At 38.7% G+C, this 23,153-nt stretch overlaps 1 protein-coding gene across 2 annotated transcripts in view; it reads right to left on the reverse strand.

The window, feature by feature from the left end:
* The window catches only part of grm8b (glutamate receptor, metabotropic 8b), a 174,997-nt gene that overhangs the window by 98,593 nt on the left and 53,251 nt on the right, over positions 1-23,153 (reverse strand). For both annotated transcript variants that reach the window (XM_059335456.1, XM_059335457.1), the window contains one exon: positions 13,493-13,709. In XM_059335456.1, coding sequence (XP_059191439.1) covers positions 13,493-13,709 — 217 coding nt within the window. The remainder of the gene's footprint in view (positions 1-13,492; positions 13,710-23,153) is intronic.

Genomic DNA, 23,153 nt, shown 5'->3' on the forward strand with positions numbered 1-23,153 from the left:
GTAACTCCCTCTCAAGAGAGGAAAAGGTGGAGGGATCCCTCACCATGAAATATTCATCCACGCCTCAGACTGCATGCAGAGCAGGTGGACGGGAAGGGAAAAGAAAAAAAAACTGCTCTCCAGGAAAAATGAATAGAAGCAACAAAATTTTGGAAAGAGTTGGATTAATGGACTACCAGGGCAAAGAGAAGAAAAAAATCCTCTTTAAACCAACAAAAGTGAAGAAAACCAGCAACTTAACAGAGACAGGTGATGCTACAGAGAGCATTTATGTCTCATTGAGAGAGAGGAAGAAAATAAATAGTTTAAGGGATAAAGAAGGAAGGATGGGAGAGAGAAAGAAAAGCAGATTATCTCCTGCAGGCTTTCACACTTCTGAGGAAGAAAAAAAAAAAAAAAGACGGGAGAGTTTCTCCACAACGACTGATCCGACAAAACGTCAGCGAAAATACAACACCATCACATCCTCCATTTAATCTGCTGCACACACGCAGACACACAGGACCACACGGAGCTCTGCCGCTCCACTGAAAACTGTCTGAATGAAGAGGAATATCTGCCGCCAAGTTTAGGAGGAGAAGAAAAGAAGCGTTTCCTGTCTTTATTAAAACATCAAACGTTCAGTCTGAGGCAGATAACTGACGACTGTCAGCTGTTCTCTGCTTCGCTCCGAAGCTGCTCAGACTTCATGCAAACACATTTTTAACTTTCTACACTTGGATTTATTTACTGAAAGTATTCGAGGAATAATAAAGATAAAGTTCAGCACAGAAAATAAAAATCTGGAGCACCCAAACTTTTCGTTTTTTTGCTTTTTTTAAGACATTATCAGGGTGTTTTGCAGAATGATTGTAAAAATGCAGCCGTTTAAGATTTTTTTAATTAAAGCACACAAGAAAAGAAAAAAGCATGAATTACCCCATATTAGCATCGCTAATATCAAAATAATTAGAGATAAAATATCAACAAATATATGTTTAATCAAGAATTTTAAACATGGAACATACATTTTAATTACTAGTTATTTATTAATAATATTATTGTATTTTTTAAATTTTATTTTCTAATATTTTTCCATTATTTTTATTTAACTTCTTTAATATTATTACTGGATATTTATTGTTGTTATTTTTCTATTATTTTCTATATTTTCTTTTTTTTCATTTATTCTGAAAAATATTTTTAAATATTTTTATTACATGTCTGCTTCGCTCTGAAGCTGCTCAGACTTCACGCAAACACATTTTTAACTTTCTACACTTTGATATATTTACTAAAAGTATTCAAGGAATAATAAAAATAAAGTTCAGCACCCAAACTTTTAGTTTTTTTGCTTTTTTAAGACATTATCAGGGTGTGTTACAGAATGGTTGTAAAAATGCAGCCATTAAAGATCTTTTTAATTAAAACACACAAGAAAATAAAACAGCATGAATTATCCCACAATGCATTAGCCTAAATAATATTGAATATATAAATATACCTTCTGGAGTTCAGGTTCTACAAGAAAACTGACACAGGGAGCGATAAAAAAAAAGTGATTATCACTAAAATTATGATCATAGAACCAGTCAGAGTTGTAAAAAATATAGTTTCACCAATTAAACACACAAATAATGTGGAAAAATATGAAAATTAAAACTATACTACGGACTATTTACATGTTAAGTGGTTTTATTCCAACTTTTTTTTTAGACTAAATAAAAACAAGTAACAAATGTAATATTAAAAACAGCCTGATTAGTATTATTGTTATTTTTTTGTTATTGCTGAGAATGTAAAATGATGCTGTTGTTGTTATTATTATCATTATTATTATTATTAGTAGTAGTAGTAGTAGTAGTAGTAGTATTTTATTGTATTTTTTTGTTTCTATTGCTGAGAGTACATGGGAACTAAGTGAAAAAATAAATAAATAAATAAATAAAATATATATATATATATATATTGCAAAAACGACTTTCTTCTTGCTGCTCATTATTATTATTATTATTATTTTTGTTAGACTACAAAAGCACTTTGTTGTTACATTTCCTTTGAAATTGTTCATATATATATATATATATTGCAAAAAACCTTATTATTTTACACTTTCTCCGTTACTAAAATCTCTAAATTTCTAAAATGACTGATCTCCAGTTTGTTTCCTACGACATCAACATTGTATGAGGCTCCCTGGTTCTTGCAGTGACAGTTCATTCATGTTTCTTGTCCCCGACTCTCAGTGAAACTCTCCTCCACCTCTATCCTACATGTTGAATATTCTTACAGTAACGCCTAGAGATTAGAGAGACTTGACTTGTCTTGATGAAGGTTGTATAACCGGTGACGTGTTCGGTGTAAAGTCCCTCATTGTTCGGAGGTCTTTCTGTTTTCAGGTGTTAAACTTTTGAACTCCTCACAGAGCCTTCCCGCTGTCATAAACCAGCTGCGATTATCAGGAACTGTTCAGCCTCAAGACGACAACAAGTGACACAATGAGAGACAAACAAACAAAAGAGCTGCTCTCTGAAACTTCCCCTCTGCTATCCCCTCAGCTTCTCAAACCAACATCTGCATTCAGGTTTCAAAGACGAACGTGTTATTAACAGCTGCAAAGCTGAATTTAGCTCCGAAGGGCGGCAGGCGTCGCCTCGATGAGAGAGGAGTTCAAACAGGAGTCAGCCTGCTGTCGGCCCGGGGAGCCCGCTGAAACAGCACGAGGATCTCGCTTCTCCTGGCGGGGAAACTCTCCGTTCAAAAGAGCGACAGAAAGACAAGTCTCCTTTTTTTACTCTCAGAAATCAAACATTTCACTGAACCATGTGGTGGCATCTTCAGCAAAACTCGGGACAATCTCTTCCAATTACCTTCCTTTAACCCTTTGATGCACAACATGGGTCTAAAGTGACCCAACAGAGTTTTTATGTTCTATAGCTTTGCAATAAATTATTTTCATCATTCAGTATTCCAGGTTATCCACTTTGTTTTTGATCATCATACATCCTAATTTCATGTTTTCCTTAATTTAAAAAAAAAAATAAAATCCCTTTTTGTGTCTCTTCTAATGCACAACATGACCCATATCCATTTTTTAGCTAAGTAGCTTGCTAAGCTAACAACTTAGCTAACTTCTTGGCTAAGTAGCTTGCTAGGCTAACTACTTAGCTAACTTCTTGGCTAAGTATTTACCTAAGTAGCTTGCTAAGCTAAATACTTAGCTAACTTCTTGGCTAAGTATTTAGCTAAGTAGCTTGCTAAGCTAACTTAGCTAACTTCTTGGCTATGACAGCCAAAGTATTAGCAATAAAATGTCAACAAATGTATGTTTTATCAAGAATTTTAAACATGGAAAACACATTCTTATTACTAGTTATTTATTAATATTATTGTGTTATTTTAATTTCTAATATTTTTTCCTATTTTATTTTACTTTTATAATTTTAGTTATGGATATGTATTATTGTTATTTTTCTATTATTTTTCTATTCTTTACTATTATATTTATTACATTTTTTAAAACATTTGTATTGCAAGTTAGTCTCTTCAGACTTTCTCAGATCACATCTCATTGGTTCCAACTCACAATTTACATTTTTAAGAAAAGGCTCAACAATTTCCTAAAATAACTGCTCACTGTCTGCTTGTATCAAGTCTTTCTGCAAAAAAACCAGCACCAGTAACTGATTATTAAACTGTGAGTACTGATGCACCAATTTTAGAACAGCGTGTTACTGTTGTAGCTGCTTTGAAGTGGAGCTAGTTTTATATATAGTAAGTTTAGATCAGGCAAGGGGTCGGAGCCCTTCAAAGAATCCCCACATACATCTGAGGGGTAATGCGATGAGTAACAGAGTTCTGATAAACACTTTCCAGCAACTTTCTCTGCCTCCTCATTCACAACAGAAACCTGAGAGTTGAGTCTGCACAGCGTGATCCAGTCGTAGACAGAGAAGACATCAGTTAAGGCAGTTTTTCCGAGCTGACAGCGGGTCCCTGAATGTATCCTGAAGCCATTTTTGCTCCACTGGCGGTCCCTGCTGTTCTCTTCTAAAGGTCTCCTGACTTCACAAAGGGGGAAAAGGTAAAAACTGAATATTTCCAGAGACAGAAGAGGAGAATTAACATGAACTCTGCTCAAACTCAAAGTCTGAATGTTTAAACCTACACTGAGTTAGAGATTTCTGAAGTCAGTCAGTCTCGAGATGATTATCCAGGCGGCCAAAATGTTTTGTGACCCCATAACTCTTCACTTCTGTTTGTCCGACACTTTTATTCATGACCAGACCTTTTAATCATTGTCAGGCTATTGAATGACTGTTGCGAGTCTGGGACTATTCTTCCTGCTAGCAGGTACAGCAGGTTGTTATCAGCTCATTCAATGTGCTGCTGTATTACAGCTCTCCAACAGAAACGTCAGAAGAGGTTACGGCACGATTTCATGCCACATATGTACATATCGCGACGCGGGCCGGCTTGTGGCAGCACACACGTACGGTCCGCGGTCGTAGAAAAAAGACTGCAGATTCTGTGGATTTATGTTTAAAACCACTGAGCTTAGGTTTAGGCAAAAAAACGTCTGGTAAGGCGTTATAAAAGACTGCTTAAACAGTAAATAAATGTACGTAAATGCCGGAAATTAGGTAGTTACAAGGGCCACACGACTACCGAAAGTTACGTTAAAAAAACACAAGTTACGTTCAAAAATGTGATTCACGTCACTAAGTTAAAAATGGTTTACTTTTGTTTTCACACGGGATGTGAACCCCACTCTTCTGGGTGAAAGTCTGCTGCTTGTTTGACCCATCCACCACCCCAACATCCAACTGACTGTGGAAAATCTGCCCTTTTAAACTTCACTTGGCTGTCAATCACTACTATGTCAGTAAGATGCGGACGGTGAAATACGGAGACATAGCTTGTATTTCTCTGCCTGTACACGTCAACTATATTAACGTTTATGACAGAAGAACAGGCTGTGTATTAACGTGCATCATTGGCGGCGCCATCTAGTGGCGGTGGTATTTATGAATGCTGTAAAGGCAGAAGTGGCTTTACAGAATGTGAAAGTGAAGGGGGAAGTGAGGAAATGTAGTTCAAAGAATGAGAATGGCGGGAGGGTAAGGCTTAGGGTTAGGGTTAGTGGATGGGTAAAACAAACCCAGGAGATCGTGGTCGGTGTCCCACATGAAACTAAAACGATGTTATATTGTAAAGTAGCCTTATTTAACTTCAGTCATTTCATATTTTTACATAACCAAGGTAACTTAGTTATTTTCTTCTTAGAACACTTTATTAGTGGAAACATACAGAAACGGTACAGGGTGTTCAAAGGTGCAGTGTTTCCATTTCTCCATAGTTAAATAAGCAGAAACTGTTGTATACTGTAGTTCAGCAATGTCACAGTTGGATCAAGGTAGAATTTTAATTAGACAGACAGGTCAAGAGAAGAGAAAATAGGCGACCAGGGGGTTAAGTCTCAGTCGGAGGGTAACACAGACAGATGGACTAAAACATGAAATAAAAGGCTGCCACTTCTTTGCAAAGTTATGATTGCAACCTTCAAGTGCATATTTAATTTTTTCCAGGGTCATAAAAACATCAATTCCTTTAGCCAGGCAGACCAAGACGTGAGTGAGAGACAAACCCATGTTAGTTGTAACTGCCAGCAGAAGCAGTTTTAATAAGCAATAAATAATTTTAGTTCATTTAATAACTTCATAATAATAAATTAGTAAGTTATACATAAGTTAATACATTAAAGGTAATAAATAAATAGTTAATTTCATATTTGTAGAATTAATATTAAAAAGTTATGGTGATAGCTGAACTAGTATACTAATATCGCCACTTCTGGGAGGGTTGTTTTTGTGAGTATTTCTATGTTTTGCAAGTTAATTTTGTTGTTTCCTGATGGTGCAGAGTTTTTTACTTTGATCACCTCGTTGCAGCCAATGAGGTAAAGTGTTCTATTTTCTTTGTTGTATAATCTTGTTATTATTGTTTTAATTATGTTCACATGTTAGGCGCATGCTTTCCATTGTATCGCATATTTTACTTACTTAACCTGCAAACGTTTAATTCATCTGGTCATTGTGTGTGATCCTGTCATCCAACTCTGGTTTTTTATTCTAGTGTGACTGTATTTTATTTGTGTCTTGTGTGTTTAGCGTAACAATTTTGGTCATTTTGTGTATTTTTTAGTAATTTCTGTCTTTTTTGGTCATTGTGATTTTTTTGTCATTTTGTGTCTTTTTTTAGTCATTTTGTGTCTTTTTTGTGTCGTTTTTGGTCATTTTGTTTCTTTTTTTTGTCTTTTTTTTTTGTCATTTTGTGTCTTTTTGTGTCTTTTTTTAGTCATTTTGCGTCTTTTCTGCTTTGTTTTTACATATGGATGTGATGAAGAAGACATGCTTTGGCGCTTTTGGTGACTCCAGAGGGTTAAGAGCTCCAACTCTAACACTGATAACAACCTACTAGAAGGCAGAGTAGGCCCCCAATTACCCATTCTTAGGGAATGATAAACGCCCATTCAATTGTGTGATAATGTACCAATCAGGGATCATGACTAAATACTATATACAAAAACTGATGACATTTCCATCAGTCTTAGCTGTACTACTAAACACACTGGAAGCCCACATTTGTACTTTTGTGTAGCTGAGAGCAGATAAACTGGGTAATAAGCAGACGTGAATTCTCTGGAACAACAGTTAAAAGTAGTGGAGTGACTGACTTTCTTGTCCACAGCACATAAAAGAAATGTGTTTCACCAGTTTCGCTCATCAGGGTCACACCTGTGGCCCCGTTTATACTGTAAATGGACACAGAAAGGGTCCCTAATGGGGCCCCGAGTGCTCACATGGGCTGTAAAATGTCTCCAGTGATGGAGCTGTTCCCATCTATTTTCACTGTAACGACATGCCCAGAAAAACCCTTGAAATCCAGGTGAAAGCGTGAGCGTGTCAGGCGGTGACGGTGACTCAGCCGAGCGTGCAGGAGGTCGAGGCTTTCTGGAGTTCAGACCTCGGAGGAAAACCCTGCAGCAGCTGATGGAAGAGAGAGTTCAAAGACTTCAAAGGCAACTGGACAAGAAAAGATATTTAATCTGTGGTTAATAGGATTACCAAACTGAGGAAATTATTATTTAAAGACATTTTGATTTTTCCCACATGAAGTTAGTGGAGTGTGATCGGGGGGGGGGGGCGGCTCAGACGAGGAAGTTCCAGAGAAAAAGAAGAAAGAAAAAGAGTCTTTTTATTGCGATGATATTATGTAAATGCCCCTTTAATCTGTGACAGCCTCTGCCTGCCAATGAGGTCAGTGACTCTGCTGCCTGGGAAACTCTGCTGTCGTCTGCCAGCTGGCCCGGCACAGAACAGCTCGGCTCGGCTCGCCTTGGCTCGGCTCGGCCTGGTGGAAACAGCCACAGACAAGTCGACCAGCCTGCACTCATTACAGAAGCAAACCACGAGGAAATATGTGTTTGTAGCTCTGAGACTTTTCCAGCCGCCACTGAGTTCTGGTCCAGGTGTCGGTAATTGATTATGAGCTGGGTGGATCAGCGGCGCTCCGAGAGGTGAGCAGGAACTAAAGGATGCACCTTATTCCTTCCTCTGCCTTTATTACACCTCTTTTTTCCCTCTACTTTCCCCATTCCCTCTCCATTTCTTCCATTCCTCCTCTACAGTCATGGAAAAAAAATTATTAGACCACTTTTTTTCCTGACGTTCGGTTGTGGTCCAATCTCAAACCAGACACTCCTGAACAAACACCTGATTCAGAGCCTACTATTCTTAAAGTGACCACTTTTAGGTTTTTTACATCTTGGATTTGTTGAACACAAGTGTACTTTTGTTACAAAGTTACATATCATGACAAAAACTGAAAAATCAAGTTGTCAGGTGGCAACTATACAGTCAGAGAAAAAAATATAAGACCATTGTTTTCTTCAATTTATTGTTCATTTTAATGCCTGGCGCAACTAAGGGTACATTTGTTTGGACAAATATAATGATAACAACAAAAATAGCTCATAAGAGTTTAATTTATGAGGTGATAGACATTTTCCATGGTTTTCTTGATAATAACCAAAGACATTATCAAGAAAACCATGGAAAATGGCTTCTAATTGAACAGACGAGTTATATGAATAATCACCCCTATACATGAAAGGGGAAATTGGCTCGAGACCAACACCAGATTGTAAACGTGTTTATTTCTACTCCAAAGTCGGGTATTTTAGCATGTGGGTCAATGGGGAATGACTCACTTTTGGAGCCAGCCTCTAGTGTCCATTAAAGGAATTGCAGTTTTTTGCGCTTCAATGTGGGCGTTTGTTTGTTTTTTTCTCTCACAATTTTTTGGCTTTTCCCACTTGTTTTTTTTGTTGCAGAAGCTGAAAATGTGATATCTAGACATTGTCCATGGTTTTCTTGATAATTATTTGGTTATTATCAAGAAAACCATGGAAAATGTCTAGATATCAGCTCTTAAATTAAACTCTTATGAGCTATTTTTGTTGTTATCATTATATTTGTCACAAATTTACCTTTAGTAGTACCAGGCATTAAAATGAAGAATAAATTGAAGGAAAAAAAGGGTGGTCTAATGATTTTTTCCATGACTGTATACGTCCAATTAATCTTTTCATGTAAAATCAGTGGAACATCCCTTTAAAGTGTGTCACCCCACACACACATACTGCTGTGGTGGAGTGTGAAATCATTCGATGGCACATAAACAGCATCCCAGCAGCCCAGAGGACCAGCTGGTGACATCACAGCTGTCTCATAGCTCCGCCCCCTGCAGGTTAACACACACCTGAACCTGCCGCTCCATCTGTCACCGAGCCGATAAAGAGCACTGAGGGAGATCTGCAGCTGTTGAGATGGAGATGGAGAAGGGCTTCACCGTGCTGCCGTGTGATAACCGGTATTCTCTGTGGGCATCGGGTGACCTGAGCAACATCTGTCAGCGTCTCAGCAGCTGGATGACATCATAAGAGGATATATTAGTCGGGGGGCCAAAGTCTCAAAAGCTCAAGGAAATGGGTTGAACCTGACATCATCTGTCATACTTTTTATTTGTGTTTTTTCTGTTAACTTTGACCGTAAGGACCAATAATTGGAGGGTCTGCTCTGCTGGAAATATTGCGGGGAAAAAAAAAACGTGGCCATTTTAGTGTATGCACCCTATCTTTTTTATCAGAAAAATTTGAAAAATGTTTGTTTTTTTCCCTCAACTCCTCAGTGGGTTGGGTAGGCTGTCAATAAATGCATTCCAGGTGTACAGAACACATGTGCTGACAATATCCACTGAAAAAATAACTCCTAAAACACATTTCTACATGATTTTGCATCAATTTAATGCAAAAAATGTAGGCGTTTTCTCACTTTTTTCCAATATTTTCATCTTTACTTCATTGGCAATCAATTATTCCCCCAGGTTAAGACATCAGTCAATATGCCATTCTTTTCACCAAACAGTATACTCAGTCCACAAAAAAAATGATAGAAATCCAAACAAAATCAATGGATCTGTGATGATTTCACTACTAGTTGGCGATCAACAGGCTCAGAATATATATATTGAGAGAGAGAGAGAGAGAGAGAGAGAGAGAGAGAGAGAGAGACAGTAGCCATGTTTCTAATAAAGTTGAAGCGAATTGGAAGCAAATTTTTGTGAATCAGGGACGTTTCCATCAACTGGTTAACCTCCTGGAGTCCATCTATTCATTGAAAGTACACTGAGCATGTTTTAATGACTGTAATAACTTTATTTATATAACAGACGAGCTGAGAAAGCCAGTTAAAATCTTTCTAGACCATTTAAAATGGGAATTTTTGTTCTACAATGAAAACTATTACTATTAATAATTACATTTTTATTAATTATTAATTTAATTTACATGCAAATATTTTTTCTCCTGTTTTTGTGTATAATATATTTTATAGAGAGGGGGGAGAGATATATATACAATAAGACAGATAAATTAATAAATATATATATACATATATATATATATATATATATATATATATATATATATATATATATACAGAGAGAGAGAGAGAGATAGATGTGAGGCAGTGACTAGAATATAAAATATAACTGGAGCTAAACTCTGCTCAGGATTCACAGGGTTAAACTCATATAATAACAACAACAACAACAACAACAACATATAAACACCTGTAAACAGGCTTTGATGAGTAAAAATGTGCCGCTGCCTTTTAACAGCTAAACAGCTGTGACGAGAAACGGTTATGAAGCCAATTATTACTGTGACACAATGAGGCTTTTCACACCAGGAGCTTAAATACGGTCTAATGAGTCATCTTCTGTTGGGTATGAAGATAATTCAATAAAAAAAAAAACAACTGCTGCATGCTGAAGGAGGACGTGCTTCCCCATGATCTTCAGCCGTTACAAGATATTCAGCTATCAGCGCTCATCAATACGTCCTGTGATCACAGCGGCTCCTTCCTCCACAGAGCAGCTTCATACCATCAGACCTCATTCCTGTTGATATAAATACATATTCTGGCTGCTAATGAAGCCGTGTGCAGCAGCAGCGTGTGTGTGTGTGTGTGTGTGTGGAGACAACAGCAGCCGCAGAGATGAAAGCTCATTGATCCCACAGAGGAGCCACAGCTGCTCCCTGCACAGCATCTCGTTATTAATCTGAAGCTTTTTAAATGCCTCGATCGGCAGTCGGCAGACATTCTTCATCATTATTGCCGCTTCTGCCGTTTACACACAGATTACAGTCGTGTCGTAGGACGCAGGTAAATATGTAGGATGCTGCAGCAGCAGAGATATGAACCGCGGTCACAGTGACAGAGCACCAGAGAGCTCAGCAGGAGAGGAAACATCTCGTTTTATTACATATTTAGGGCCTTCGCAGAAAATGCCCATTGAAATTGGTCCGTTTATTACTATCGCTAAAAATAAATTGCCTATTCGGACGCTTTATCATTTTCAAAAACTCAATAAACTTGGAATATACGTCGATCTCCGGTGAAATTTACGTGTTTTTGTGTTCACGGGAATGCATGTGGCAAAATGACTCACTAGCGCCCCCTAGAAAATTTCACAATATCACAATACACAATATAGGAAATTTTCGGCCATCTTGGATCGAATATCGCACTTTTCATCATTTTTCACCATTTTCTACCTCGGATACTTTACTCCTACTACAGATTTATTGCGATCGACTTCAAACTTGGTCAGCTCCATTAAAAGCTATGTGGGTGTGGCATTGCGGCAAAATTTGCCGCCTCGCTATGAAACATGAGACTGGAAAACTTGACCATACGTTACATATATACATATATATACACATATACACATGTGATGAGGGTCTAGCCCTGAAAACATCCACATGTCATGACTCTGCTCTGGCTTGTCATTGCTGCTTGCAGCTTTAGTTTCTTTTGTTTTTTTTATAAGGCTGAGAAACTGGATCTTTCTGTCATAATAAACTAATTCAGCGGGGTTTGGGAGAGGGAACATGAGCTGCAACATGATCCTCATTAGAGTTTAGATGTGTAAAAAATACATCCAGACATCTCAACTGCTGCTTTCTGGGTGTGAATTTCTTTCCTTACAATTTTTTTCTTTTATCAAGCAGTTTGTTAAGTCCACAAAAGGCAGAAAAGTGTAATTTACCCCGGGGGACGCTGGGAACACGTCACCAACACTTTTTAACCCTTTGGAGTTTTGGGCTATTTTGTCAGTTTTTGAATCCTATTCATTCTGCCTGTTTATGGCACTTAATAAAATATTGACAGTGGTGGAAAAAGTATTTAGATCCCTTACTAAAGTTAAAGTACCAATACCACACTGCAGAATTTCTCCATTACAACTTAATTTGCTGCATTCAAAACTTACTGAAGTAAAAGTTCAAAAGTGTCAGCTTTAAAATGTACTTAAAGTATGAAAAGTAAAAGTATTCGCTATGCGGAATGGACCCACTAAGATTGTTCTATATATTCTACATGCATATAGTTTATGTTTATGTTCTGAGGTTAAATTTTAAAAAAGGTCTAATCACTTTAAATTGATCATGTTTTTTTATGTTAAAAGTACAATAATGTCCTCTAAAATGTAGTGGAGTAGAAGTATAAAGTTACATTAAACAGAAATACTCAAGTAAAGTACAAGTTGCTCAAAATTGTACTTAAGTACAGTAGAGGTTGGCCAATCATCCTGCTTTAGGCCGGACAGTCCAGATTTTAAATGAGTGTCCGGCTTAAGGCTGCACCTGCAGCCGGACACTCATTTGTCCTCCTTTTGAGAAAATAACAAAAAAGTTCCACCTTTTGTTACCTTGTTAGTTTAATACTTATTGGCTAAAATGTGTGTCAAAAAAGCTGTGTCAAAATAAGTAATTTCATTAGTTACATTTTCCTGTCATGACCTATCAACACATGGCTAATTTGAATATTCAAATGAGGCATGTGTTGATTTGCAAGAACAGGCTCTCAGCCAGTTGCTACCACCAGACTGTCAATCAAACTCTCAGCTACTGAAAGTCTGACAATGCCAAACAAAAGACCCCCTTTAACCCGGAATGGGCAAGAGAAGACGGGTTTGTTACAAAAAGTAAGAGGGAGTTTTATTTTTTGGAAGCGATGTAGATGTGAGCAGCAAAGGCAAAGCAGCTATCAGAGACATGCTAGCACTGACAAGCATCGAGCTAATCGGAGTACAACTCTGCTTAAAACCGGATCATACCAAACAAATATCTGCTTGCTTGTCCTGTGTATGCAAAGTGTCCTCCTTTTTGATGTGAAGGAAATGGCCACCCTAGTACAGTACTTGATGCAATATACTGAATATTTACCATGCCATGTTGGTATCGTTTCTTTCAGCACAACCTCACCTGGTGGTTGTGCTGTAAGGCAAAAAGTGCTAACCACGACACTTTGAACGCACATTTGGAGTTTGATTGTTGTGATGCAATTGTTGAGGAAGACGGTTGATCATGTCTCATTTCACACCAACTGAAAGAATCTGACGACCTGGAAATCAGACCCAATCAACCTTTATTCTTTCTCCGGTGTTGCATACTGCAGCTTTAATGTGTCATCATACAAGTGCTTTAGAGATAAGACCCTGAACTCATCACACCCACACACACACACACACACACAGCTGATCTCCAACATACATGTTCCTGCTGATGAATATCAAACGCACCCTTTACAATTTAATTAATGTCAGAGCTCGTGGAGGTGCGATAACATTTTAATCAGCGAGAGCAGAGAGTCTGATTACCTCACAGTGACCGGTCGAGGAGAAAACAGCGCCGACTTCTGCTGTAATTACATCAAGAGTCAATTACACAACCTCCCCTCTCCCCGATCATCAACAACACGGCGAGTCGGGAGGAACAACCCACTGCCTAAAAACCACAGCGTCCACAGCGTCGCCTGTCCTCCATTAATCAGAGTTGAAACAAACTCAGATGTCACTTCTGTATTTAAAAGGACTGTTTTCCTACCTGACTCTCTGGAGATCTGGACGAAGGCCTCGACACCGCTCTCGCCGTAGTTCCCCTCGGAGGCGAGCGTGGAGACGTAGTTCCAGCCCATCGCCGTGACGATGTCCAGCATGGCCTGAGCCTGGTAGGAGTCCGGAGGAACCACGCGGGAGAAGAAGTCGTAGCGAGTGTTGTCGCTGAGCTCCGGGGCCGTCGAGGCGTAGCTGATCTGAGGGATCTGCAGAGACAGGGCGAAGGGTTAAACATGGAAACATTCATATACGATATATACTTTAAAGCACTTAAATACAAGTAAGTTAACAGGAACATAACAGCGTATTTAAGCACATGAATTCTCCAACAACCACACACATCGAACACATCATCTTGTATTGTGATTTGGCAAATCTAGATTTTATTATTTGTTTCATTACTGTTGCAGAAGATTCTTTACCCTGAACCTCAACATCCCACCAGGGTTTGAAATGCATGTTTTCTTAAAGAGATCGCCAAAAATACACCGTTTATCGTGGAAGGAAACTGTATAGGCATTATCATTCAAATTTGGAACTTTCCGACAGTCTTTGAATGGATCGTGATTACAAAAGTTTCCGTTAGAAAAAATTTAACCAAAAGGAAGCTGAAAGTTGTGATATTTCTGTCAAAATCACTTTATTCCACATCTCATTTAAAACGTTAAAGCATTTGCAGATCCACCAGATCCTGTTAAAAACATTAAATTCTGCTCCTCAGAGACACTGTGAAGACATGATTGATTCTGCCGAACAGTCACGTGACAAATATTCACTGAAAATCTGTTTACACAGAGCCAAGAGGAGAGGACAGGAGAGGCTGTTTACACAGAGCAGAGAGGAAAGGACAGGAGAGGGTGTTTACACAGAGCAGAGAGGAGAGGACAGGAGACGCTGTTTACACAGAGCAGAGAGGAAAGGACAGGAGAGGCTGTTTACACAGAGCCAAGAGGAGAGGACAGGAGACGCTGTTTACACAGAGCAGAGAGGAGAGGACAGGAGAGGCTGTTTACACAGAGCAGAGAGGAGAGGACAGGAGACGCTGTTTACACAGAGCAGAGAGGAGAGGACAGGAGGGGCTGTTTACACAGAGCCAAGAGGGGAGGACAGGAGGGGCTGTTTACACAGAGCCAAGAGGAGAGGACAGGAGATGCTGTTTACACAGAGCTCAGAGGAGAGGACAGGAGAGGCTGTTTACGCAGAGCAGAGAGGACAGGAGAGGAGAGACTGTTTACACAGAGCTGAGAGGAGAGGACAGGAGAGGTTCCAAGTAGAAGCTGTAAAATGCAAATAATTCACTATATAAAGCATTTGGAGACAATATTTTTCCAATATTCATGATATTTGGAAAAGTGTTGTTGAGATAAATAAAAAAAATGTGTTATGATTTCTGTCATTTTGCACAAAAGGCATTTTTGATTCAATTTTTGATATTTTTTTTTCATTTTCTCTCATATAAAAGATTCTTATTTCATTTATTTTTGTTTATTTTTCTTCTGAGGCTTGTTGACTGTGTGAAGTCTTAAGGTCTGAAGGCAGAAATCATCGCCAGCAGTCAGATTTTTAAATGCTACTCAATGTCACTCGCGAACATCCTGCAGTGTCTTTGTGAGAGATTTAAACAGATCGAGTTTGAACCCTAAATCCTGACCTTCCTGAGCTTCCTGTTGCTCAGTTTCTTGTCAGCGTCGAGTTAGCGAGCTCTGCTGTGTGAATTAAGGAGGCGGATCAGGTCATAGATCCTGCGGCAGACAGGCGGACAGGCCCGGCGGGGCTGGATAATGGTCCTATAGAGAAAGATTGAAGGGCTGATTGATTTCACTTCAGTCAGAGGCCGGCGTGTTGGGCCAAGCGCCGCCGGACGCCTCATCAGGATTCACAGGAGGAGGAGGAGGAGGAGGAAGACGGACGGCCGGGGCCTGACAGCAATACAAATGTCACTCAGCTCGATTCGCTCGCTGACAGGCAGCAAATTAAAGGCCCGTACTGTAAATACAAACCTGTCTGAGCGCTGACGCTATCGGAGCGCCGCAGCTTTAACCATCACACAGGAAGTTTATTCCTCACACAAAGAACACGTCGCAGCTTCTGAAGCTTTAGGCTGAAGGTTTTTCCTGTTCGCTCGATGGTTACTGATTACTTTATTACATTTTCCATTCAACACGAGATAACAGCAGAACGACACGCAGAATCTCAGGACGACCTTGTCTTCTGATCTGACTCGATTATGGTGCAACACTTTCACCTTGTGAGAGTTACACATGATTTATTAAATGCAGGAGCGTTTACAGTTAAACACACAATAAAGTTCAGAGAGTACTCTCTCAGAGACAGCCTGGCAGAGAGCAGGAGGTCCAGATCACGCGTCATATTTACAATGGATTAAAGTCCTTTTATTCACATATAAAGCTCTTAACCCTTTACTGGGCAAAAAAACATATTTGGTAACTTCAGCGGACATCCGAAATAGGGTCCCCATGCCTCGCCATGAGGTCATAGAGCCACAGGGATTTCTCCAGCTAATCAGTGAAGATCAGGCTACGTCACAGATAGTACCATCGCACCTGACCAATCAGTATAACAATGAAAATATATTAATAATAATAATAATAATAATAACTCAATTGACCCTAATTAGCAACATAAAAATTAAACATTTTCCCCCGAAAAAAGTCACAAATGTAAAAGTGTTGAAATGTCCTTTAACACTTTAGGGTTGGAATTTTCAAATTCTAAGTATTTTTATTGAGTGCCCCAGAAAGGGTTATCGATAGGTCTTCTGGCGCCATTTTAACCAGCCTGTTCTCCCCCTCAAAAACGTCAGTATAGGTCATGTGTACAGGCAGTGAAAAATTAGCTATATTTATGTATATTTAACTGTCAGCCGCCATCTAAAAAAGCCTTCAGTGACTGGAGTCACAAGAACTATCTCCTACTGAACACCTCAAAGACTAAGGAGATGATCATAGATTTCCGCAGGTTCAAGCCCCTCTTCAGCCAGTGAATACCTGTGGGGTGGACATGGAGGTGGTGCCAAGTTATAAGTATCTAGGTGTATACCTGGATAATAAGTTGGACTAGTCCCTAAACACAGACGCTCTCTACAAAAAGGGGCAGAGCCGCCTCTTTTTCTTAAGGAAGCTCAGATCTCTGGACATCTGTAGTAAGATGCTGCAGATGTTTTATCAGTCTGTGGTGGTAGTGTGTTTTATGCTGCAGTCTGCTGGGGAGGCAGCATCAGACAGAGGTGCAAGGCGGTCAAAGACTGGTCAAAAGAGCTGGTTCTGTGACTGGACTTTTATTTTATTTATTTTTTTACGTTTGAAATTTTAACCTTTAATCCTCTGAAACAAACCTTCAGAAAACCTAAAAAACAAGACAGATTTTGTTGGAGCCTCATGGAGGTGATGCTGAGATGAACCACACACACACACACACACTACACATAACATACAGTAGAGGCTGAAATAACTGCAGCTGCATGCGAATATAATGGGGACCTCCATTAGCATTAATGATGCATTGTGGGCTGAATAAACAGCAGCATCAGTTATTGATGCACAGTCAGCTGCTGCACATTAAAAACACACCAGCTCCTCTTGTATTTATAACATGTAACCATCCTGGGCAAAAAACAACATTTCTTTTCGTGGGTATCAAAATTGACGTCATGAAATCATAGCCGTAATGATAATAATAATAATAATAATAATAATAATAACAATAACAACTGTGAAAGCTTCAGTAGCACAGTTCCACGTTATTAAATGAATTGCAGAGACTCTCAGGAGAGGAATCAAACTTGTGCCCTGCTGGTGGCTTCTGAAGGAGTTCCCCGCTACGACTTGAGGACTGCAATTTTAATTAGCAGCCTAATTGGACGCCCCGCTGATCAGCTCGCTGCACACTCACGTCTCCATCGTCACAGCGGTGAAATCAGCGTCTCAGAAGCTTCACTGTTAAGGACGCAGAGTCTTCAACAGCAGCGTTTACTCCCACAACTGTTGCGCCACACAGGGCTTTTATTTTGAAAAAAAGGAGGAAAAAATAGGCTCAATGTGCAGATCTGAAGCTCTTATCTGCAGGTTTGGAGCCATTTTAACAAAATGTACCCATTGGATTCCTTTTAGTGTTTGAAACAAAGAAAATATTTAAATTCTGGTGAATGTCTCAAAGCTTTCAGAGATATTGAAAAATTAATTATTGGGGAAATGTGTTTAAAATGTGCTGGAGGGCTTTTAAATCTTTTACATGTAAATATGCAGAAAACAAATGAATTAACCAATTTTGTAAAAGGGTATCTAATAACAACAGTCACAGAAGTTCCTTTGTATAAGCTTTTTCTGTTTTCAATTTTAAATACACAGTATACATGATTTTGATTTGTTTATGTTATTTAGTGAAGCAGGACATGACATCTATGGGTAATTTTGGAATGCAATGAGGCCTTTTACAATGTTCATATTTATTTTTGATAGTATAGTATTCAGAGTATTTTTGAAAAATAATATTTTCCTCTTCATTTTGGACTCTCATCCACATGCAAACTGAGTTTTGGTGAAAAAAACAGAGATTTTTGAAGGTGCTGCAGATTTTTCAATACTGGGAAAACAATTTCCTCAGTTTGCCCATTGTCAATTTGTGTCAAGGGTTCTTGAAACAACATCAAAAACAACAACGTCAGACTAACTCCACTTTGTCAACCCACAAAAATCATATTTCACTTTTCAGTTTCGCCACAGTATCTCAGGCTGTGTGCTGTTTGATAAATAAAAGGTGAAGAAACAGGTGCTAAACAACTCATTTTTTGTATCGCAGACTACATACACTGCTGGCCTAGCATGCTTTTTGAATGTTGTTTCAATATTGTTTTTCACACATGCAAACAAGAGCTAAGTGGGATTTTTGCCTGCTGTTTTTAAGCACATTTTCAGCTTCTGCAACAAAAAAACCTGAGTGGAAAGGCCAAAAATTGTGAGAGGAAAAAAACATAGACGTCCACATCGAAGCACAAAAACCTGCAATTCCTTTAATGGCCACTAGAGGCTGGCTCCAAAAGTGAGTCAAACCCCATTGACCCACATGTTAAAATAACCAACTTTGGAGTAGAAATAAATATGTTTACAGTCTGGTTTTGGTCTCGAGCTAATTTCCCCTTTCATGTATAGGGGTGTTTATTCATATAACTCGCCCGTTCAATTATAAGCCATTTTCCATGGTTTTCTTGATAATGCCTTTGGTTATTATTAAAAAAAAACATGGGAAATGTCTAGATATCAGCTCTTAAATGAAACTCTTAGCTATTTTTGTCTTTATCATTATATTTTTCCAAACAAATAGTACTTTTAGTTGTACCAGGAATTAAAATGAACAAGAAATTGAAGAAAACAATGGTGTCATAATTTTTTTCCATTACTGGATGAGTGCCAAAACTTGCAGTTCCTTAAATGGCCACTAGAGTGCCAATCCCCATTGACCCACATGTTAAAATGCCAGACTTTGGAGGAGAAATAAACATGTTTACAGTCTGGTTTTGGTCTCGAGTTTTTCAATAATTTGGGGTTCCCAAACTTATTAGGCCATGACCCCAAAAATAAACAGTTTGTGTTTTCCATCATCATGTTTGTGGGTTTATTGTTAAGCAACTTCTCTCGTATTTTGAGAGCCAAAAATAAAAATTGCATCTTGTCTTTAATATTGAGGGCAAAATTAATAATTGAACAATCTAGTAAGTAATTAATTAATTTATCCTCTTTTTTTTTGCCGAGAACGGTTCTCGGCAACCGTTGAACCCCCCCACTCACCTCCCCCCCGGGCCAAAGTTTTTTCCTGCAGGAAACCCTGTCTGTATATATATATATATATATATATATATATATATATATATATATATATATATATATATATATATATATATATATATACGTATATACAGTATATATATGAAAAAAATTATAAATATACTTAACATAACAATACTTAACATATTACGTCCATGTTTTATACAGTTTATGTGAAAAAGGCTTAGCTGAGCTGGGAAACATTGATCAGAATCAGCGGAGGTCTCACTGGACCATCAGCTGACGTGATCCCAGCAGGAGAGCACCGTGCTGATTGATGGCGCCCTGATGGTGTCATTACCCTCAACACCAGACCTTTACTTCAGACCCCAGTCTCACAAGAGGACAGATATCTGTGTGTGTGTTCATGTTTACACGTCTTTACGTCGCAGGACACGCCGGCTCTTTTCTGCCGTCTCAGGGTGAATCCTTCGACAGTGATTGATGCTCGTCATTCCTGCGACAGCCTCAAGCTTTCTGCCCGACTGAATGATGGGAGAAGGAATCCATCTGAGGTGACAGCGCACGTCCATCATCGTTCAGTCTGCGCTCTGATTGCCTTATTTAATGTAAAGCTCTATTTACTGTCATCTGTCTCGTTCCTGGACAATAAGCAGCTTCGCCCTGCAGGCAGAATCCTACATGACTCCGGCAGCCGCTGCTCTGTTTCTCTTCATGTCTCGCAATTAAATTCAGGATGAAGTCGGAATGACTCGCTGCCGTGCTGAGAGAAGAAAACTCAACGACCAGGGAGCAACTCAGCTTTAATTAAATGTTTCAATAACTCAAAATAAAGCTTCCTTGGTCATGTAATATCTATATGTTTATCTGAAAGGAGTTTATTCTGTATCCTGTCATCTCTGTGTGCATTTATTTAATAAGTCGTCCTAGTAACTACTTCACCTCGGGCATCTTTGTAGATTTATTTACTGTTTAAACTGTTTTTTATAACGGCTAACAGGAAGTATTTTGCCCTTAACCAAGATCAGTGGTTTTGTAGCCTAAAATCAATGAAACTGCAGCCTTTTTTACATGTGTATGTATAATGACGTGTGCACTATTAGTTCCATTTTGGTTGTTATGGCTGGGATTGACAAATGAGCTATTCTGTCGTTTAGGTTGGAGATCTTGTTGCATCCAGCACAAACTGCACTGATCAGATTTAACATTCTGTTACAGCGTTGCCCATTTCTCGCCTCAAATGTTTTCAGAAACACATTTTTAGGGACTGTTTAGCTGTAATTTCAGAACCTTTTGTGACCAGGCCATCATGTTGGTCCTGCTTGAAAACGGACCAAATATCGCCTCAACCTGCAAGTGTCACTCAGCGTTTGGGGTCCTTTGATTGGTTCTCGGTCTATTCAGGCACTCACACTTGTTGATAACGACCTCTGTAAATCAATAATAACAGAGGTTCTAGATTAATATCCACTTACAAATAACTGTGGTGATGCCAGGCTAGAAATAAGTTGGTTTTTAATTGAAATTGGTTGAAATAATCCCAGTGCATTTTGCAGACTTTTCCACTTGACTTTTGGGCTGTGTGACAGATGAATGACGTGTAAAGATAGACATTTTTTTGAAGTGTGGAGGCGACTGCTCCCTGGGTTATCTAACCTGTGACTATGGGAGTTCATTCAACTTGTGTACAGTGCATCTCCATATTCTCTCTATTCTTCTCATGAAAATGTATGCATTCAACGTTGTAAAAAATTTAACTATTTAGTTTAGGTACCAAAAATACTTGGTTAAAGTTAGGAAAAAGGAGAGGTTGTGGGTTAACCCTCCTGTTCTGTTTCTCAGGAACAGCAATAATGCTCATGGGTCAATTTGACCCGGGGCATGTTTAATTATCCAAAAGTGCCAGAAACCAAATAATCCCAATAAACATTGTTTATATTTCATTATTAACTCCATTACTAACCAGTTCAATCAATATTGTGCATGGCACGAAGGTGTGCATGCTTGACTTTGAAGATTTTTTAATTCATTTTTCAAAATATCATTATTTACGTAGGATGTGTTGCAGCATTGCTCTGTTTCCGATCTGACACCTTTTAGGGGACCTCCGCCCCATTGTGTGATAGGCCTACACCTGGTCAGTAACACAATTCACTCTGGATTTCCACCCTGACTCATCTCATCTGGAAGTCTATTTAGCCTATCTATCTTTCGAAGTTTTAAAGTGCGCTACAAGGTGCGATTTTCCAATAATATTCGAATATTTTCCAGCTAATATCAGTGTTCAATGTGTATGTGCTGGATGGTGTGGTACCTTATGAAAAGTAAGTGTTTAATGGAGTTGCAGACGTTGTAGTGGTCTGCATATAATGTGCAAATTCTGTTATTTGAGATTAGCATGCTAAGTGGAGATTTAGCTTTATTCACTTCTTATGTTGCATTACTATGTAATTCAGGGATGACATTCATGTTGCTTAGTGTAATGCCCATAATCATTTCATATGAGATACTTACATGCAATATAGTATATCAGTTAATTGGGTTCATGTAAATGTACTTTTAGTGCAGCATAATGCGTACTGTGCTATCTCACGATTAGCATGCTAACGAATACATACTTCCTACGGGCACTGCACTAGTTTATACATAAAGAAAATGAACTATATCGATATATACAATATGGTCTAATTCCAGATCACATTTAAAAATATATAGATTTTTTTTTTCAACTTAACGCCCAGCCCTAATACCCAGCTGAAATAATAAAGTCCAAAGGCACCTTAAGAAAAAATAGAGCTGCACCATCTATGAAGAAAAATAATGAATAAACAGCCATGAAAATGTAATGTGAGACACGAGGAACCCATTAATCATTTATGTTTACAATACAAGTCTGCTGCACCGACCTCAATAACAACGCTGCAACACAAAGGAGGTTTCCACCTCTAACTCTGACTGAACCTACAGTGAACAGCTGAGCTCAAACTGTATTTAAATTGCACAAAAGAAATGTCTGAAGCTCTAAAAAGGAACTCAGATCCTCTGAGAGGTGTCTGGGAGAAAAAAAAAGATCAACAGGATATGAAAACACAGTCCTGACATCCACCTGGGTCACATGTCTCTGTGATGGCGTTCAGTTGTTTGAAGCTCGGCGGAGGAGCCCGGGTGAAGGGAAGTTCAGTGTGCGATTAGAAAGACACTGAGATAAGAGCTGATCCTTCGTCTGCATCAGAAGAGGAAAATAAACTTGTTTGTTTTTTTGTTTTTTCCTTCTAAAGCGACTTCACAGTGAAGCGAGAGACTTCAGACGTCTCTGCACTGCATCACACGACACGAACCAAATCACACTGACTTTGGAGAGGAAACTACGCTCAGCCGCGACACAAAGTCTGGAAGGAATGCATCATTGGGGTCAAAATAATGGAAACAACCTTTCACAACCTTCAACAGTTTGTACAGATACTGGTATAATCACCAAGTTCTTCATAAGGATCCCACAAGTTTTAAAGTTGTTAAAATGTCACTAAATCTTTTTATTTCATCTTCATTTTTTGTAATTAAAAGCCTTGTTTTATTCTTGTTTTTCTCATGCACACTTTCACACAGAATGCAAACATTATGCAGCTAAAAAGCATCTCTTTTTTTCAGAACAAGGTTGATTTTTACAAGCTGTAGCACCAGAGTTTGTGCAGAACAGCAGAGGGTTATGAGCTGCATCTTTACATGGAAGCACCAACCAAGATAGCAAACTTTACTCCGTTCCACACCGACCTTCTCAACTTTCTTCCCTTTCACAATAAAAGCCCCAGACATATACAATAGGCCCTTTCATGGTGCGGTCCCGCTAAT

This window comes from Centropristis striata, chromosome 6 (genome assembly GCF_030273125.1).
Source record: "Centropristis striata isolate RG_2023a ecotype Rhode Island chromosome 6, C.striata_1.0, whole genome shotgun sequence".
NCBI classification, from domain to species: domain Eukaryota; kingdom Metazoa; phylum Chordata; class Actinopteri; order Perciformes; family Serranidae; genus Centropristis; species Centropristis striata.